At 31.8% G+C, this 20,429-nt stretch overlaps 2 protein-coding genes across 3 annotated transcripts in view; one reads left to right on the top strand and one right to left on the bottom strand.

Annotated features, from left to right (window-relative positions):
* The window catches only part of LOC130898121 (1-phosphatidylinositol 4,5-bisphosphate phosphodiesterase epsilon-1-like), a 326,140-nt gene extending 307,161 nt beyond the window's left edge, over nucleotides 1-18,979 (top strand). For both annotated transcript variants that reach the window (XM_057807182.1, XM_057807181.1), the window contains exons 24-28: nucleotides 1,662-1,935; nucleotides 2,036-2,522; nucleotides 4,574-4,845; nucleotides 6,508-6,890; nucleotides 11,270-18,979. In XM_057807182.1, the coding sequence (XP_057663165.1) occupies nucleotides 1,662-1,935; nucleotides 2,036-2,522; nucleotides 4,574-4,845; nucleotides 6,508-6,890; nucleotides 11,270-11,720 (1,867 nt within the window). In that variant the 3' untranslated portion in view covers nucleotides 11,721-18,979. The remainder of the gene's footprint in view (nucleotides 1-1,661; nucleotides 1,936-2,035; nucleotides 2,523-4,573; nucleotides 4,846-6,507; nucleotides 6,891-11,269) is intronic.
* A 159-nt stretch (nucleotides 18,980-19,138) lies between these two features.
* Nucleotides 19,139-19,761, bottom strand: LOC130898125 (INO80 complex subunit C). The gene has a single exon (XM_057807186.1). It carries the CDS (start codon nucleotides 19,626-19,628, stop codon nucleotides 19,266-19,268), a length of 363 nt encoding a protein of 120 aa, XP_057663169.1. The 5' UTR covers nucleotides 19,629-19,761; the 3' UTR covers nucleotides 19,139-19,265.
* Nucleotides 19,762-20,429: the final 668 nt, after the last annotated feature.

A 20,429-nucleotide genomic window follows, 5' to 3' on the forward strand; every position in this document is an offset into this window, starting at 1 on the left:
CGGATGTGCTACCTCCCATTTTATCATTAAAAAATCGATTTTCGTTTAGGGAAACTTATAAACGACACCGAGTGAATTATAGACATTGTACAACATCCAAAGGGTAAAAAAAAATTAATTTTTATTGAAAAATTTTTCCAATTGATTCTAAACTGATTGGACATCTTGTATATTACTTGTGAAGGTGGAAAAAAATCGATTTTCGCTGAAGGAAGTTCGTAAACGATTCCGAATCAATTATAGACACTGTATGACATACAAATGAATAAAAAATATGAATTTTTATTGAAAACTGCTTCTAATTGATTCTAAATTGATTGGACACCTTGTATATTACTTGTAAAGGTGTAAAAAAATCGATTTCCGTTGAAGAAAGTTCGTAAACGATTCCGAATCAATTATAGACACTGTATGACATACAAATGGATAAAAAATTTGAATTTTTATTGAAAACTGCTTCTAATTGATTCTAAATTGATTGGACACCTTGTATATTACTTGTAAAGGTGTAAAAAAATCGATTTTCGTTGAGGAAAGTTCGTAAACGATTCCGAATCAATTATAGACACTGTATGACATACAAATGGATAAAAAATATGAATTTTTATTGAAAAATATTTCTAATTGATTCTAAATTGATTGGACACCTTGTATATTACTTGTAAAGGTGTAAAAAAATCGATTTCCGTTGAAGAAAGTTCGTAAACGATTCCGAATCAATTATAGACACTGTATGACATACAAATGGATAAAAAATTTGAATTTTTATTGAAAACTACTTCTAATTGATTCTAAATTGATTGGACACCTTGTATATTACTTGTAAAGGTGTAAAAAAATCGATTTCCGTTGAAGAAACTTCGTAAACGATTCCGAATCAATTATAGACACTGTATGACATACAAATGGATAAAAAATATGAATTTTTATTGAAAAATATTTCTAATTGATTCTAAATTGATTGGACACCTTGTATATTACTTGTAAAGGTGTAAAAAAATCGATTTTCGTTGAAGGAAGTTGGTAAACGATTCCAAATCAATTATAGACACTGTATGACATACAAATGGATAAAAAATATGAATTTTTATTGAAAAATATTTCCAATTGATTCTAAATTGATTGGACACCTTGTATATTACGTGTAAAGGTGGAAAAAAATCGGGTCTAGACGAATGTTTCGTGATTCCGACCACCCCTATAGTCCGACGTAATATTTTCAACATGTAACTGCTGCAACCGACTGAAATAGACCCATAAACGCATTCTAACGGATTTCTTTCCAAAGACAACCCTTTGATAGTTTTAGAAATCCCCACACAAAATCACAAATTACTTAAAAAATAACATTTGTTTTGTGAACTTTTATAATTGATTTAAATCCTTATATTTTTGACTCTAATTCCAATTATTGTTTGAATGAAAATCTGAACGTGACAACAATTCTAAGGTAAGTTTAGGTGGGAGAGGCTATCACACAGGACCCAGTCGGTTGCCCCCATGAAGTAGTGAAACGGTTAATTTACTGGAAACTAAAAGAAATTATCAGAGCAAAATAATTCAAACAAAGTTTTGTAGACGTTAAAAAAAGAATCTACAAATCAAATTTTGATACGCAATCATTAACAAGAAAAGTATATTTCCATTTCCTTCCTATCTAGTAAGCAACCCATGGCGTTGGTAGCTCACACCCAAACGCAACTGATGCGGACTTACCCAGCTGGTATGAGAATAGATTCTTCCAATTTTAACCCAGTTATATTCTGGTCGTTCGGTATACAAATGGCAGCTCTTAATTATCAAACTGAAGACACTGCGATGCAGCTCAATACGGCTCTTTTTGAAAATAATGGAAGCTGTGGATACGTCAGTAAACCGAATGTCATGTGGGACAGACAGCACGTCATGTACAGGCGTTTCAACCCTTGGGATAAGGTAAGTACTCGATTTTTTCTAGCTGGGAAGTCAAGATGTGTTAAAATGTTTAATATGTTTATTGGTTTGATTAGAAAATACCATTTTAACTTTTCCGCAGGAATTCGATGGTATTCATTCGTCCCAAATGGTGATCAACATAGTATCCGGCCAATATGTTGGTCAGAGTAACGTAAATCTGAGCACCTACGTGGAAGTAGAAGTAATAGGCATTCAAGTCGATTGTAATAAGCAAAAAACGAAAACCATACAAAAAAACTCACTCAATCCCATATGGAACGATACGTTCAACTTTAGAATCATGTTCCAAGATTTAGCTTTTTTAAGATTCACCGTTATAGACGCGTCCAGTAATCATCTATTAGCTCAAAGGATCATGCCCTTGAAATGTCTAAAGCCCGGCTACAGACACATAAGGCTCAGATCTTCTCAAAATAAGTCTCTCAATATGTCGACTTTGTTTATTTATTCGAGATTAGAAGAAGAAAGTTTGGAAAATACCGAACCCTCTGATGGTATTACTGACAGATCCAAACAAAATGAAAGCGAAACTTCCGAAACATCTGGAACTGATGGTACATTTTTGGGTAAGTCAAAAGCATAAACTGATTAGATATTTTTTGTTTATAATTGTTTGAAAATAGTTATTAGAAATGCGTTACTATATTAAACAATCCCACCTCTACATTTAAGAAAATTATAAACTTGTGTAATGTTGGTTGCCTGCATTTCAACATCACAGATCACATATGTACTTAGATGGTTTGACAGAATGAGACTTTCATTCTGATTAAATCAGCGTCATCTACTGATTCAAAATTTGACTACTAAATCCAAGTCCGTCGTGAAATACTGGTTAATATTATTAAATTAATTTTTTACAATACCTGATAATAAGTGATGAATTTATCCGTTTTACTAAAACTAGACCTCAAATTTGTATAGTTTTAACGTATATTATTGCAAAAATAATGAAATTTTTTGACCTCAATTTCCTCTTTATACATTTCTGCCTATCAAATCTGTGTATGTATGTTTGCATAATATCACAGATCACTTATATGCTTTTTGCTGTGATGCTATAATTATCAATTAATAATAACAATAAAAGAAACATCTAGAAAATGTATAATTTTTTATTGATAAGACGAAAATAATATTTGAAATCTTCAAACATAAATGATTACATACAAAAATGGGTGGATAATATATTCAAACTTCGATCAATTCTTGTTTACATCCAGCTCCCATTGTGTAAGACATTTCGAGTCTTTATATTAATGGACTGTATCAAATAAAAATTATCTTTCATTTCTCAGACATTTTTAATATTTTTGTTACTAAGTTTTGATTCTACAACCCTTCTTATTGAAAATTAGTTTTAAAAGTATTAAATTGAACAATCCCACCTCAACACTTAATAAAATTATAAATATATGTAATGTTGGTTGTCTGCATATCAAATCTGTGTATGTATGTTTGCATAAAATCACAGATCACTTATATATTTAGATGGTTTGACGGAATGGTGTCATCTACTGGTTTGAAACTTAACTACTAAATTGAAATCTGTTGCAAAATACTGGATAACTAAACCTCAAATTTGCATAGTTTGAAGTTGTATTATTGCAAAAATAATGAAATTTTGTAAATTTAATTTCCTAATCAAGTGAATTTTGAATGCACCAGTTTTTAGCAGTGATGCTATAATTATTTAATTAAAAATAATAATAGAAACATCAAGAAAATGTATAATTTTTCATTGATAAGGCGAAAATAGTACTTGAAATTTTTAAAAATAAATGATTACATACAAAGATGGGTGGATAATATATTCAAACTTTGATTAATTCTTGTTTACATCCAGATCCCATTGTGTAAGACATTTCGAGTCTTTATATTAATGGACTGTATCAAATAAAAATTATCTTTCATTCCTCAGACAAATTTAAATATTTTTGTTACTAAATGGTTTTGATTCTACATCCCTTCTTATTGAAAATTAGTTTTAAAAGTACTAAATTGAACAATCCCACCTCAACACTTAATAAAATTATAAATATGTGTAATGTTGGTTGTCTACATATCAAATCTGTGTATGTATGTTTGCATAATATCACAGATCACTTATATGCTTAGATGGTTTGACAGAATGGTGTCATCTACTGGTTTAAAACGTAACTATTAAATTCAAGTATGCCGCAAAATACTGGCTAATTTAAGGGCGCGTAATTTAAATATTGTTTTACATTAATTTAATACCTGATAACAAACGATAAATTTACCTTTTTCACTAAAACTAAATCTGAAATTTGCATAGTTTTAACGTATATTATTGCAAAAATAATGGAATTTAAAGAACTTAATTTCTTATCAAGTGAAATTTGAATAAAACGGCGATGTTCTAATTATTGAATTAATTATAATAATAAAAATTTATTCTTTGAAACAGGTGAAAAATGTTTGACGTTCCTATCTACCTTGGCCTTTAGCAAAAAATAATTCTAGATCGAAATGTCTACCATCTATTTATTTTTTTTATTACTAATGAGAAGTTTCAGTCCAAATATTTAATAAGAAAAAATATTTGTTCTGTTTTAAAGAAAAGTGCCGATTAAAGCTGTAATAATTATTTCAGGAATATCTGGAACCCCCCTATGTGTCAAACGCCGAATGTTCTTCTTAATGGTATACGGAGTTGTTACAGAAGAACCGTACACCATATTAAAAATAACACAAGAAAGTACGACACAAGATGTTTTATTGCTTTGTCTACAAAAAGCAGGCGTCAGTGCGACTAAAGTAAACGATTATATCTTAGTAGAAGAAGTAGCCAGAGGCTGGGAGAAAAAAGACCACAATTTACCAGCCACACAAAGAATATTAGATCTCCATGAAAGACCGTTACAAGTATGCAACCTTCCAATTTTATAGGCCAGGAACCAGCGGTAAAAAATGTGGAATTTTGTTAATCAACGACGATTTTTATTAAAATTTGGATTCAAGATCTACTTACTCCCTTACCAAAATCTACCGTGTGTCGAAGGGTTCTTTTTTATTTTTTAAGGGTGAAAACTACGCCTTTTCTTAAAAAATTTGAAAACCTTCGATTTTGGCTTGTATTTGAGTAAAATATAGTTTAAATGAATTATTATTAAAGAGGTTTTTGATTAATCGGACTCATGCAACCCCTCCAAAGACCATCCTCTGAGGTTTTTTTAAAGACACTTATTATAAAATCTATTTTGATGAAAATTTAAATTCAAGCTCTATTAACCCTCTTCTACGAAATCTTCCCTGAGCAGAACTGTTTTTTTTTTAGATTTTGGGTGTAGTAAACTACCCCTTACAGCAAAAATATTTTTTGTATGTTTCGGGTAAAATGTATTATTCGAAAATCTGTTGTTGTAAATGATTCTCAAACACGATTATGATCAATCAGATTCATGCAACCTCTTCAAATCATCCCTTAATCATACGAAAAGTTAAAAATAAAAAATTATTCAAAAACTTATTTATATTGAATTGATAATATTTCGTCAGTATTTTGAAAAAGAGTTTATATTTCAACCCCCATGAAACCCATCTTCAATGACCGAAAATTTCAAAATTTTTTTACAGAAATATGTACTAAAAAAAGAAATTATTTAATGAGAAAATAACATGAAAAACAATTTTGAATAATTGCTGTTGCTCGATTGTACGTTCCACGTTTATCATTTTCCAATGCTCCAAAATTTGTGCTCCGAAATTTTGAAAAAAAAAAGCATTTGATTTTTTGACAATAACTCGCTCAATTTTCAAGCTAGAAACTTTTTTCAAAAAGCATTTTTTAGGGGATTTCAAGTACTTCAGCGTCGTATTAAATAAAACTTTTTTCAATCCCCGGTTTAGAAAAGCATTTGGTACGCAAATACAAACTTTGAACTCCTTCAATTTTTATGGGTGGTAATGGCGAGGGTATAATTTTTTCAAAAAATAAAAAAGAAGAAACTTTATTTTTAATATAAATCAGTCAACTCTTATGCAAAAGATTTTTGGCAGTGTTCATTCTGAAGGTTTTTCTATGTGCTTTAAGAAAGATATCTTGATTTTTTTCCAAAAATTCCATCAATTTCAGGTTATTCGAGGTTTTCAATTTTGGGGTCCCCAAAAATAGCCATCCTTCAACGAGCAATAACTCAGTTATTACTGAATTTACAGAGGTCCGTTAAAAACGAATCTCTTTGTTTTTTCATTAGCTACATTTCTGTTCTCAATGATTTTGCTGATAATTTGAAGAATTTTCAAGTTATTCATGAAAAATGAGCAATTTCAATCGTTAATAACTCTAAAAGTTCCAATTTTTGAAAAAAACTCGACCTACGAGATATTTCATCTTAAAAGAAGGGTTGGCTTCCACCACCAGTACAAAAACACCCTTTAGCACAGGGTAGATTTTGAAGAAGGTTATAAATACTACCTTCATACCAATTTTCAAGAAAAACGACCTTGATTATCAAAATTCCACGGGATATCGGCTGGCACCTGGCCTATTACAAGATTCCATTTTAACAACTCAATTAATTTAAGGCACAATCCCAATGGAAAGGTGAAGGTCGCTTCATTTTGAAACGAATGGGCGATGACCCGAGTAGTCGAGCTTGGTTATCATCCATCCGGAGCGTAGCTAATCGAGAAAGGGAAGCCCGAAAATCGGACGGAGTACCTAGTAATGCTTGGGAAATAAACGATACGTTTCTTGTTTGTATATATAACGTTTCTCCCGAAATTCCATACGCCATTCTCAAGGTGCCGTTGAACGCGTGCGCGCAAGACGTTTTAGCGCAGGCTCTCGTCAAAGCCCGACGTCTAGAGGATCCCATGAACTTCGTTATTGTAGAGGAACTGGAATGGGGTGGTGCCAGTCATAATATACAACAGCGCGCTTTAGAGGATTTCGAAAACGTTTACAGGTAAATAAAAATCACAAATTATAGTCCATTCATTTAGCGCGCTACATAATTTCGAGTTTAACCATCTTTGGTTGCTGAATCCAAATATGTGGCTTAAAAAGCTGTATCACCCACCATTTATTCACATTTTATAGTTACGTTTATGAAATCAAGCAACATTTTTAGAATTTAACAGATTTTTTATAGTTAAAATAAAATTGAAAAAATAGGTCTAACCAAGACCGACTACATACCTATCTAGAGGTATTTAATGAACGAAGATGATGTTGGTAGTACTGCTGAAACGCATGCTAAACAGCTGATGTTTAGTTTAGTTTTAACCTAACCTCAGTTTCACGTTTCCGTTTCCCGTATATACATGTGCTCAGTGCAATGCCTAATCGCGGTTGTAAAAACTCTGCTGACAGTTTTTGTTATATTTTTGGTAAGTTTGTTATTAAAAAACACCAAAGAAACATTACAGACTTTGTAAAAAAGGTTTATCTAACATACTTTGGATCTAAACTTGGAGATCATGATAAATTTTGGGCGCCTCATAAGATTTGTTATGTATGTGTTGAGAACCTTAGAAAATGGTCAAAAAAAGTGAAAAGACACTTCAAATTTGCTGTTCTTATGATATGGAGGGAACCAAGAAATCATTCCGATGACTGTTACTGTTGCAGAGTTGATAATACTGGTCATAACTCTAAAAACAAGAAGGTAATAAACTACCCTAACCTTCCGTCCGCTATCCACCAGAGGACTTAAATTCTATTGTAGATTTCGATGTGTTACAGAAAATGTAGAGCCTAAATTGTTTACTCAGGTCGAGCTTAACGACTTAGTTAGGGATCTGGGCTTAACGAAAGAAAAAACTTAACTGCTTGGCTCTAGGCTAAAAGAAAAGAACTTGTTGGCGGCTGAAACTAGCGTTCATGTGTATAGAGAACAGCAACTTTGAACAAGAGGGTGATTCGGAGTACTGCTCAGACATTCTTGGTCTAATGAGTGAGTTTGGAATTGAGTACAAAAAAAGAAGACTGGAGGCTGTCTATTGATTCATCCAAAAATAGTTTGAAGGCTGTTTTACTACACAACGGTAACATGTATGCTTCTGTACCTGTTGGTCATTCTTTACATATGAAAGAGAGCTACGAAATAGATTATTCTGCACGTGGTTGGATGTTATGTGGTGATTTGAAAGTAAAGGGTAATGCTCCTTGGCCAGCAAGGTGGTTTCACCATGTTTCCTGTGTGAATGGGACAGTAGAGCTAGGAATCAACATTGTTGCAAAAAGAACTGGCCTGCTAGAGAGTCTTACCTGGTGAAAAGAACATTCTATCCAAAAAACTGCTCCTACCACCACTACATATCAAGTTAGGCCTGATGAAATAGTTTGTAAAGGCTTTGCCTAAAGACGGGCCTTGTTTCAAATATCTTTCTCAGAAATGTCTAAACTTTCAGAAGCTAAATTGAACGAAGGCGTCTTTATCGGACCTGATATTAGAAAAATGATGTTAGACGTTAATTTCGAATCCACAATGACCTCAAATGAAAAAGAAGCATGGGTATCCTTCAAGCAACTTGTCATCAAGTTCTTGGGAAATGAATTGTTGTTGCCAACATGCTAAAAAAGTTTGAAGAGTTAGGATGTTTGATGAGCCTGAAAGTTCACTTTTTGAACAGCCACCTCGATTGCTTCTCGGACAATTTAGGAAATGTTAATGAGGAGCAAGGCGAGCGTTTTCACCAGGATGTTAAAGTGATGGGAAAACGTTACCAGAGCCGCTGGAACACCAACATGATGGGGGATTACTGTTGGTCACTTCACCGGGAAGTTCAGCAAGCGAATCATCGCAGAAAAAGTTACACAGGAAGTTTCGAAGAAAATGAAGACAAGTTCCAGTTGACAAGTAAACCCTGTATTATTACACTACATTACTATACTGTAAATACAAACCATTTTTATGTTTAATACATATTTCTTGGAAACTATGGGTGATACAAAAAAACTAAAGCTAGATTTGCATTTAGCACATAAAAATCTATAAAGATCAGCTATTAAAATAAAAAAAGTTTTCAAACAAAAGTTTTTTGTTGGCCTGTGTAATTGTGTAGTTGTCGTTGTAACCTTTTCTGACTGTCGTTTAATCAATACGTACGAGAGGAAATTGAGCAACTCCTTGGAGGGAGAAAGAGAGTCACGTAGGGTTGTTTTCATTTGAAGAATAGTATCAATATCGTGAGAGAGTTGTTTCAATTTTGAAATGGTCCTGATAAAGGAAAGCTTTTCCTCTACAGGATTGAGATTGTGGCGGTTTGTTTTGTGGTGTAATATAGCCAAAGGGATATGACTGGGAAGTGCCTCGACGAGCCAGATAGGTTTTTGAGAGTGTAGATATTGTTTCTTGCAAGTACGCCTCGGAGCTTTTGCTTCTATTATCTTAATTGTCGCTTCTTCTATGGCTTTTTTGCTAGGACATCTGCATGTACTACTCCCTTCACAGATGTCCTGTCGAATGTCCTTTTGATTGTTCCTTGGAGAGGAAAGAAAGGTGTCAAAACTTCATTTTCTCTTGAACCGTTCAACTAATTTTAGCAATTTATGTTTTGAACTGTAGCTTATTTCATCAGGCACATAATTATTTAAATGCGTCATCAGCTACTTGTTCTTTTCTTATATGCAGAGGAGAACAAAAATAATGAAAAGTTATTTATTGAAGTCAGCATTCAACTTCAATGTGGTTCATTGGAATCAAACGGGAAGCTTCATGAGAGGAAGAATTTAAGGTTGGAAACAACATAGCTACAAAGAATGATAATAATTCATTGAATTATAAGAAAAAAAGAGATTAGATCAAAAACCTGCAGAACGAAGTTCCAATGTTTTAGCGACGCCATGTACTGGTCAGAAAACAGGACAAGTGTAGTGATGCTTATTTTATAAACGTCCTTTTTATAGATGGGAGTAGATTTTTTTTCAATCCATATGATTGAAGAAATAGGCAAATAGGAGAGAGCAAATCAACCATTTTATTTTTGAAAATTGGATCTGGATTGGATTGGTTTGGAGGCTCGAACATATCGACGTTGATTCTGAATAGTTACATTGCATGTCATCTCTTTTATTGGAACTTGGTTCTTTCAGCCTATTTCGAACTGTTTGTAGGGTTATTCGGACATGACGAGCAGCCAACAGATCTGTTTGCAGCCTTAGAGCTATGGTATGCCTAATTCTTAACGCCGTTAACTTCTAATAACCATCATCTAGTACCGAAGTTATCCTTTCGCGGCCTTGTCCGGGTCTTCTGGTGAGCTGCCCTGTTTCTTAGTAGCGATTAAGAACTCTGGATATGGTGCTTTGTTGAACTCCAATTACCCCGGCGACGTATCTTCTAGCGGCTTCTTCATTCATCACATGTCTTGTTAAACGTTGAGGCTCATCCATTATTAACAAAATAAATTCAAATTTTCATTATACTATAACACAATTTGCTTAGAAAGTTCTCGATCTCAATACATTCTCCAAGACAAAAACGATTTTCTCGAGCATTTTTGCTTCCAAAAAAATTTGTAAGAAATTGTGATATTTTTTTGCCCATGATAAGAAACCAGAAACTAAACTAAAATACCAGTGATGCGATAATTTTTGTTGGGGGTATATTAGTTTTAATGGGCTGTACCACATCTGAATGGGGCCCCACAGGAAAGATGGAATGTCTGATAGTACTTCCAAGGTTTTGAGAGATCGTCTGCTCAGTATTTTCCTTTAATATGCGAGTGTCTTGCGGTACAGCCGATTCGAATGTGTCTTTTCCTTGCTGATACAACTCATAAGGCAGTTCCCTCATTTGAAGAATCAAACGATTGGAGGATGAAGAGAAGTATGTTTTAGATTTGGAATTAATTGCGCTCTGGGAATCAGGGAAAATTATATCCGAACTATTGACTGACAAGTGACATTACATTGAATGTCGAATTACTGAATCTAATGAAAGTCGATCAAAAATATTAGTGCTGATTCATCCGAACAGTATTTCTATCAAATTTTGGACTTAATACTTTGGATTAATGCTAGATATAATTTAAGGTTAGGTTAATCATTACCCACTGCTAATTGGGAATAAAACAATACATAAAAACTTGTTAATTGGTATTTATTACTTACAATAATGTTGAATAAAGAATTTTATTTTATGGTTATATTGTTATATATAATCATAAACCCACGAACTTTGGCCAATATTTTTCATTTCTAGCTTTTTTCATCGTTGTCTGTCCATGTTATTCTTCTTTTTCCCAAAATGACACCCTATGGGGTCATCAAAGTTATTTAGCGACCGCTAAAAGATTGGACTATAATTATAAACATTTTCATTATACTGATATTTTTCAGCGCGCAATCGCATTGGCAAACCATCGGTCGTTTCATCCTTCAGGAACGTTCGAGCGCTACACCGACGTCATTACGCAAAAATCGAATAACGTCGAGTTTGCGCCTCGCCACGCTCGACAGGATAAGTCGAGGTTTGAACGTAGCGCGCAACGTAGCCTCGAATAGTATTAAAATGCCCGTACAGGTGGCGCTGAGCGATCCGACAACGTCAAAATGGAAAAGCAAAACCGGAGAAGATTCTAAGGGCAAAAACAGCTCTAGAAACAAATCTTCATCGGAGAAGGAATCGTCTACTTCGTCGGGGGCTGCGAAAAAATCGGAAGTGACGCGAGAAGTGCACTCTGAAGGCGAGACTTTGAGTGACGAAGACGCCAAAGAGACTGACTTAATGTCAACCATGACGAGATTAAAGAAAGTTTCGATAAGGAAATTTAAGGAGTGGAAATCGTGACTCATGGACTAAAAACTTTTTTTGTTTATATCAGTGACTCCATAATGTTTTATTTATAACGTGTAATATCGTAGGTAAGGATGAGATGAGGTTATTTCGAACAAACTTTTAAAAAATGCGTTTTGACTATACCAAAGAATGTAGTAGTCCAAAACCATGACCCTTGTACAGTGACGTAAAGTGAGACAGATATGCACCCCGGGAGGAAAGGATTTAGATAAGATTGTATGTAGGAGGTCCTGTTATACTACGACATCTAAGGTGTATTGTCTCCCAAATCCAAAGTGGCCCTAACAATTCTTCTCTTCTACGTGTTTATCGTTCAAAGTGTTTCCTTGTGAATGAAAAGCATTCTGTAACTAGACGTTTCAACGTTTCTTCCTCATCCCCACAGAATGTGCACTAGTCATTTCGTATTAGATTTCATCTTATTTGCTTCTTGAAGTACCAAAGCCAGTGAAAAGTAGCATACTTTTACTGACGTTTCTTATACTTAACAATATTAGAAAAGAACTGTTTGGAGTGAACAAGACCCAGGAGAATTCATATTTTAGATAATTCCTTAAAAAATCTTGTAGGTCTTCTGAAACGCCTCAAGACAATTTTGCGAAGTGGAAGTTGTTGTCTGATCGGTTAGAGGTAGACAAGACAGATTCGCTGATGATTAGATAGAGGGAATTTTCACCAAACATAACAAGGCCTCTAAGTATACCACCAAAGAGATGGTACAAACGCTGAGCTAGTATTAGGGCCAAGTAGTAGCACTAAAATAGTCAAAAAGTCATTAAAATATCTGAAGGACACAAATAGGTCCTGGGACTTTTGCGCTCCTTTTTTCCTTGATTGTCGAATGACCAAGAACTCAATTCAAACAGACCAAACCGTTTTAACCATGTCAATGAGTTTCCTATAACATTTCCAGATCAGCTTTGAATCTCAAACTCAAAACTTTGTTCATTTCCAGTCTAGCTCCAAACATAGTTTTTTAATCATATTTGTACCATTACAAGTTCAGATAGTTGATTCCCAATCTCTATTAGTACTCAAAATGGTGCTAAAAGCTTAAAGAGATTAACTTGGTCAAAGAAGATCATGCACTGTGCTATGTAATTTCCTCATTACCTGTACCTACCTAATTAAAATAGGTGAGGTTTGAATTTCTGGTTAGCGCAGCTTCTTTTGGATGAGTTGTTGCTCAAGATTGAAAATCGTGAGCTGTGGTACCCTTTGGTTCATCATGTTTTGTACTGAAGCAAATTAGAACTTCGCCACTATTGTTTTTTGAAAATTTAATATACGTAAGAGATGTAAAAATTAGTATTGAAGACAGGATATACTATGATGGATCTGTAAACTAGTAATGTTGAAAGACAGTTATACCAAATGGTGAGGTAGGTAGAAAAACAAATTATGAACAATAATTTTCATTATATATCTAATAGAAATCAATAATGTCCTTAATGACTAAAAAAGGAATTCATTAATGAATACAGTAGCTTAGTGGATTGACCAGCAGGATGTTGACAGCTCATATTTGGAATATGATTCTTGTAATTTATGATGACTTCTATCGGTTAGATCGGTAACTTGTTTTTTATTGTTCGTTGAAACTGAACACACTATTTACACTAACATTACACAAACACTCACAATTACACTGAAGGTGAACAACTTCAGTGTCTGAAGACGATAACTTGGTTATAGAAACGCGCGTCATACAGTGTATTTGCGAGTGTTGGTGTAAACAGTGTGTTCAATACGAATATCACCAACGGTTCCAAAAACTCCAACTTATTTTATTGCTCGTTATCTAAATTTTTTTGATAATTCCACCTCATCTTCCAATTGAATCCTTATCAGCGATATTTTTTACTGATAACATGGTTTCTATGAAATGGCAGCTTTAATTTGTAATATATTTTGGCGGGCAGGCAAACTTGTTTCTTGTTCAAACAAGCACCTGGTTCACATTATTTATTATGTAAATATATAATATATTAAAAAATTAGAGTATTAAGAATAAACACGGTGAAAGCCTCTAGTCAAATATTGAATCTTAATCATCTTTCCATTATCAATATAACTAATACATTCTTCTTATATTTTTTTGCAGCATATTAAAGTTTAAATATAATTGAAATTAAATAATCTGATTCCCACTTCTACTCAAATACCAGGTAATACGTGAAGTAGCTTCGATTTCCAAAGATAAACAACAACACCGTCGGAGTAGAAGTAGTAGACGTCTGTCAAACGTCACTAGATTATGTCATCTATCTCCAACTATTTTTTGTGTTATCTATCGTATAAGATATACGGAACGTCATCTGTCAACAGCTATCTAGTGTGTCATGTGTCAAAACTATCTTGTATGTCATCCGTCTCCATTTTTAGTGTTATCTACTACCAGATGGTACAAAAATCTATTACTCTTATATTGTTTTCACTATATCTCTCATAATTTGTTTTATTTTGGCCTGATGTAGAATGTTTCGCAGTGTGTATTGGTTTTTACTTTGAACGCCAACAATTGCGTATGGCTATAACCAACCGCTTTCAATTACAAAGCTACTGGATGATATAAACTGAAATCACTTTACAAATATACCTCGTATATCTGTACTGATAAAAAAATGATTTATCTATGTCACATTGATGTTGAGACGTGATTTAAAAAAAGTTAATTAAACATTTGGTTTGACTAATAAAGTTTTGAGTGCCTCAAGTGAAAATGTTTCGATATATGAGGCTTTCTATCACAAAATCTTTCAGAGTTGTCTTAAAATGGCAGGACATTAATAAGGATAGAATGTATTAGTTATATTTGCTAATTTTTATTATAAAAATATATATTTAAAAAATCTTTAAAATAGAGAATAATTCTTAATAATTTTCACACATGATGGTTGATTTCTTCCAGGTTATTCTGTTTTTATTGAAAGGTAAATTAATTTCGCACATAGTAATAGTAAATTTTTTTCGTTCAAACGTATTGTACACTGAAAAAAATGACACATTGTAGAAAAAATAAATAGATATAGATGTTAAATTTTCATATATTTTGCTACAGTATTTTTTAGTTTTAAAAATTTTAGCACAAAAAATGTAATCAGTAACTTTCATATCAGCATTAATAAGTATTTTTGATTAATATTTGGAAGAAAATATTGACACTTTGGTTAAATACCAGCAGTTTAGGTATCCCAAATTTGGAATTGTCACTGAAAATAACTTAATCGCTTATTAATTTATCTCAAAAACAAAAACTCTTACATAATTGACATCCGGTTTAAATTTATCTTATTAAATGCAGATCTGGGTGCAAAATTATTGTCATAAATCACGTATCTGTCAAAAAAATGTCAAAAATAGAAGAATCTCAACATGAATTTCAGAAATGTCTATGTAAGAATATTTATGCTGCGTCAAACAGAAAAGAAATGAACATACACTTCATCGATTTTGAAAAAGTCTTCGACAAAATAAAAAAAGATGAAGTACTATAAGACCTGTCGGTGTAAGTTTGTTTAGATTATAACATGAAAATGAAATCAATTAGGTCACGTGACCGCGAAAACCAATCAGAAAGTGTTACGTCACGTCACGCTAAACATCATTGTTATTGACGTTTTCATAAAATAGATCTGGTTACTCCATATTGTTTTACGTGTTTAGTATTTCGTATATTCTTGGACAAAACACATTAGTTCTATTTTACATGTACATTACCTAGATAGGTAATATTGTTTGTAGTACTTACATTGAAATGATCTTCATAAGAATACATTCATCTATTTGTTGACATTGATAAACAATAAGCGTCACTTGTACTCGCAAATGTTAAAAACTATTCCCGTGTGGGTTGATTGGTTATAATATTTATAAATATTTTTTCTAGCGGTTTTATAGTTATACTTTACACTGAGGCACTATACAGTACTTGCAACACGAAGGATCCATTTTTAGAAAGTAGTTGACACTTGACAGTTGATGTAAACAATTTTGTTTTGCATGTCATGATGTCATTCAAGACACTATTCAACGTTTTACAGAGTGATCTAAATTTTTATTTTTGAATACGTAATGTAAATATTACTTTTTGTTTAAAATATAGTTTTTTGGAAGAATATAATTAACCAAGTTTTCAAATTTAGTCAACTAGTCTATTAAATCACGAATGAAATACATCTTATTTTTTTCAATAAACCGTACCGTTTCATTTAATGATTTCCATCTTGTACATAAGTTTTTATTTGTTTTTAATCCAATATTATGAATTTTACTAATAAAAATGGTGACATTATTAAATATCTACACGTTCAGGTAATGTGTGAAAAGTGATTGTTATTTTTTGTGACAACTACTGAATTAAATATTTATTTTATACAAATACCGTTTCACAAATATAATTAAATTAATCACAACCTTACCGTATTGACTAATCGTCTGAATAGAGGGTTTTGTGAGGTTATGTCATTTCTTTTTACTTACCTAGTATCAACTGCAACGGGATTTGTGTAAAAAATTCCATTTTAAAGTATTTTCGTGCCTGGTATATCTTTAAAATATGTATACAGGGTTTGTGTCAGTGTAATATATAATATTTAAACATGCTATCAATTTATTTTGTATTTATAATGAATTGGATTTTGGTGTTGAAATTGAGCACATATAAGGGAAAACCTGACCCGTTCTTAGGGTTTGACTTTTTTATGTGTATCTGTCTAGGATTTTATACTTTTTATATAAGCAAAATACATAAAAGAAACGCTTTAATGACCATTATTTGTATGTCCTTGGTATATCAATTAATCGGGACACAATATTTGGAAGAAAAATACAGCTTTAAGGAAACCCCAGGATTGCAGGTGTTTTGCCTTCCTTAATTTATAAATTCACATTTATTTTCCGTCAAATCTAAATCAAATAGCAAAAAAACTACAATACAATAATTATTCGAGGTAATTGTACTGATATTGAGCAAAACTACATTTCGTACTGTTACAGTTACAGTCATACACAATATCCCGATTCTTTCCCCTATATTATTAGTAGAATCAAAAATATCTCCATTTTTAAGAGATAAATTAAATCCTTCACATTGAAAAATATTAATTCCACACGATATTTCGTATATATTTAGGTAAATTTGTGGGATCGTGGCAATTAAACACCAAAGTGTAGTATTTTTAATATATATGTGTTTGATTGCCAATCTCACAAAAATACGTTCATACATTAGTTAACAAAAAATTATTTTCAATTTAGTACACTGTAATGAAAATATAAATTATTTAACTTCAAAACGTGATTAGCAGAAACATGAAATTAATAGAACTATCGATTAAACTATAAAAGAGAAAACGAAATCTACTATTGCATGATTAAAATTTGGATTTGAGAACTTTTCAATGATCTAGAATCATGTAGTCATTAACTATGACACATTGGCGTTTCAAATTTTATTTATTAAGATAAACAAAGAAATTTATAGTAGTTGAAATTTTCAAGTTTCCCTAAAATTTCCCTGTACTCCAATTTGTATACCAAATCTGAAGCCTTACAATATTTTCATACATTTTTCGGAACAGTTCAAAATGATCAAGAAAATTATATATAATCTGATTACTGGAAATAAATTAAGAATATTAGTAAAAAGAACAAAATAAAAAGGAAAAAAAGACTTGTAGATAATCGAGAGAAAAATACTGAAAACTACACTCCAAATATAACATTTGATGGAGAAATAAAATTGAAGAAAACTAAAGAAATAGAAGAAATGGAAGGAGAAAACATAATAAGATATATAACAACACAAAGACTGCATTAGGCAGGGCTTATCATTAGAGGGAAACCCTCAGAAATAGCGAGGAGGATAACACAATGGATACATCTATGGCCAAGGGGCAGACCAAGAAATATCAGGAGAAACCAAATTGGAAGATACTAGAATTCTAGATATAGTAGAATGGAAAGCAAAATGCAGAAACAGGAAATGATGGAGAAAGCTCACAAATGAAGAAAGGACCAATAAAAAACTATAACAAAAAGGAAAAAGGAAGTAATCCACCCCAATAAAGGGATAGTCATAATCCAAGAGACTGAAAGGCATAATGGTGAAGACTATTCTAAATAAAAATTATAATTCATTGTTTATTAACTATTTTTATTAGATTAGATGAACTAGGGGATAAAGGTCGTGAATTGGTGTCTCTAGCACTGACCTATTGTGTGCCCCACATAGCATCTTTACAGTTTGAGTGAGCTCCCTATCTGGGGGCTAACCTAACCTAACCTCTTCCGGTTTTAAAAAGTGTAAATGTGAGTACAGTATCAGTATTCTTCGTCTTCTCAAACAGAGAAATGCTCGATTGGTTCTTTGCAGAAAAGACAAGAGCTTTTGGATCTCTTATTCTACCAATTACTGTTTTTATGCTCCATGTTTCTGAATTCCACTTGATTACCCACATTTTCAACTACCTTGACTTGATCGCTTTCTGGGAAACCTATAAAAGGTTGTAGTCCTATGAAAGGAGTTGTTCTGCATTTCTTCACCATTTTCTACAAGTACTCCGGTGTGTCCTAGATTAAAAGAATTTTTTTTTGCTCCCAGTGAATTCCAAGACTGCATCAATTCCCATAGTACTCAATTTTATAAAAGTCAAGTGCTCAAAGGGCTGTTCTACTGTCACAAAGTTCATTACTATGTGGAACTCACAATTACACTATCTGACACGTGTTATATAAATTATTGTCTTTATTTGCTTTAATTTGTGTGTTCATTATCACAATTAACAGCATAAAGCAGTTTGATTTAGAAGTGACTATTTTGTTGATATATGTTGTTTATTAATATGAATATTTTTTATTATTGTTGAAAAATTATTAGAAATAATAGAATAATGTGAAGAATCAGATATTATATTGTAATTACAGAATCTTTATCTTATATAAAATTTAGATAAAATCATCAATTTAGACCCTATATGGACATTCAGTTTATGACATTATTTTGGATTTTTCTGACATATCTATAATGAAAAAAAAATCAAATTTTAAAAAGTATTTATCATGTTCAAACAAGTATGCTATTGTACATTGACATATTGATGTTATTAAAAAAATATATTATAAATAATACGAAAGAAAAATATAATTATACCTAACTGTTACTTTACAGTACAAATTTAAGATGATTGTTTTTATGTAACATTGTTATACTTAACAATTTATAAAAATATATTGCGTTAAAATTTCACTAACACTGCTTTTTATTTATCCCTTAATTTCCAAATACATAAAACTAAAGGGCACAAATTGCTCATTACGCTATTAAAAACAATGTATCTTTATAAAGGATAAAGATAATCTAGTAGAGAGAGTGTGTATAAAGAGAATAATAAAGGACAAAATTAATATTTTCAATTAAAATTAAATTTATTTTCCATTTTCAATTGAACTGAAACTAAACGAAATTGGCATTTTGTTTTAAAAATCAATTACTGGTGAAAAAACTCACAATACCCTTTGGCAGGAGTACTATATTTATCCTACAATACTAGTAGCTCCTCGTAAGGCTAAATATCCAGCTGTAATATCCATGGGTAAATCGATAATCGTCGCATATTCCTCTTTGTTGGCATATCTTAATCGTGTTTGGGGATCAGTATATGGGGCAGGAAGACCAGAGAGATCCGAAAATTTCTGAGGTGGCTTAAAACTGGGAGGAGCATTTATTGAACCATAGTGAACACAATCTTCGGGCCAAGGAAGAGTTTTTTCTGATGCGATTATTTGTTTTAAACTTTTCCAAACGTATTTCTTCTTGCTAGCTTTTATAATTTGGAAAGATGATGCTTTGAATACTGGTTTTTGTTCTAATTTTTGATCGTCTACGTTAGTGCTCATTCTTCAACGAATTATTTTAATCATTACAATGATATGTTGTTACTGTTCGATAAATAACACTAATAATAAACAAAAAGCAAGTGATTTTGTTTACCTTAAAATCAGTCCACAACATACAATGCAACAATGAATGTCATTCATTTGTCATATGTCATATGTCGAAATTTTATAATATACTAATAAATTTCTAATAAAAAAAATGTTTAAATATTGAATAAACATTCTCTTGTTATAGAGTTTGATATTTGAACTGAAAATGTTCAATGAATAAAGTTTATCAAGAATTCATGTTTTAATTTATATTTTTTCTGTCTGCGGTTCACGCCATCTTTTAAAGATATACTAAACTAACTAGTATTAAATTTACTTTAGCAAAAGAAATAATACACACAGATTCAACACAATTCCAATGAACTAATCTATTAAAATTCACAATAATGAAATTAGAAAATAAAAAGGATGTAATTAATCGACAAATCGATTTATTTTTATATAATTGATAATCTTCATATGTTCATATGGCGAGTAATTGAATGACGTCAATTTGTTTACGCAATTAATAAATATATATTCAGATATTGAAAAATTGATAATAGGAATTTATTGATAGCATATTTTGTTATATAATAATTTCAATATGACAGCTAAGCAATTTGTATTTACTTTGCCAGAAGCAAATATATATAAATTTGTTTTTTTGTGGAAAATCATTTAATTTTTGATTAATTCCCTGCTACAAAGAGCTTAAGATGAATAAGAGGAGAATTAGATTTTGGATAATTCGTATATCGTTTCATGTAT

The sequence above is a fragment of the Diorhabda carinulata genome, chromosome 9 (assembly GCF_026250575.1).
Source record: "Diorhabda carinulata isolate Delta chromosome 9, icDioCari1.1, whole genome shotgun sequence".
Classification (NCBI taxonomy): Eukaryota; Metazoa; Arthropoda; class Insecta; order Coleoptera; family Chrysomelidae; genus Diorhabda; species Diorhabda carinulata.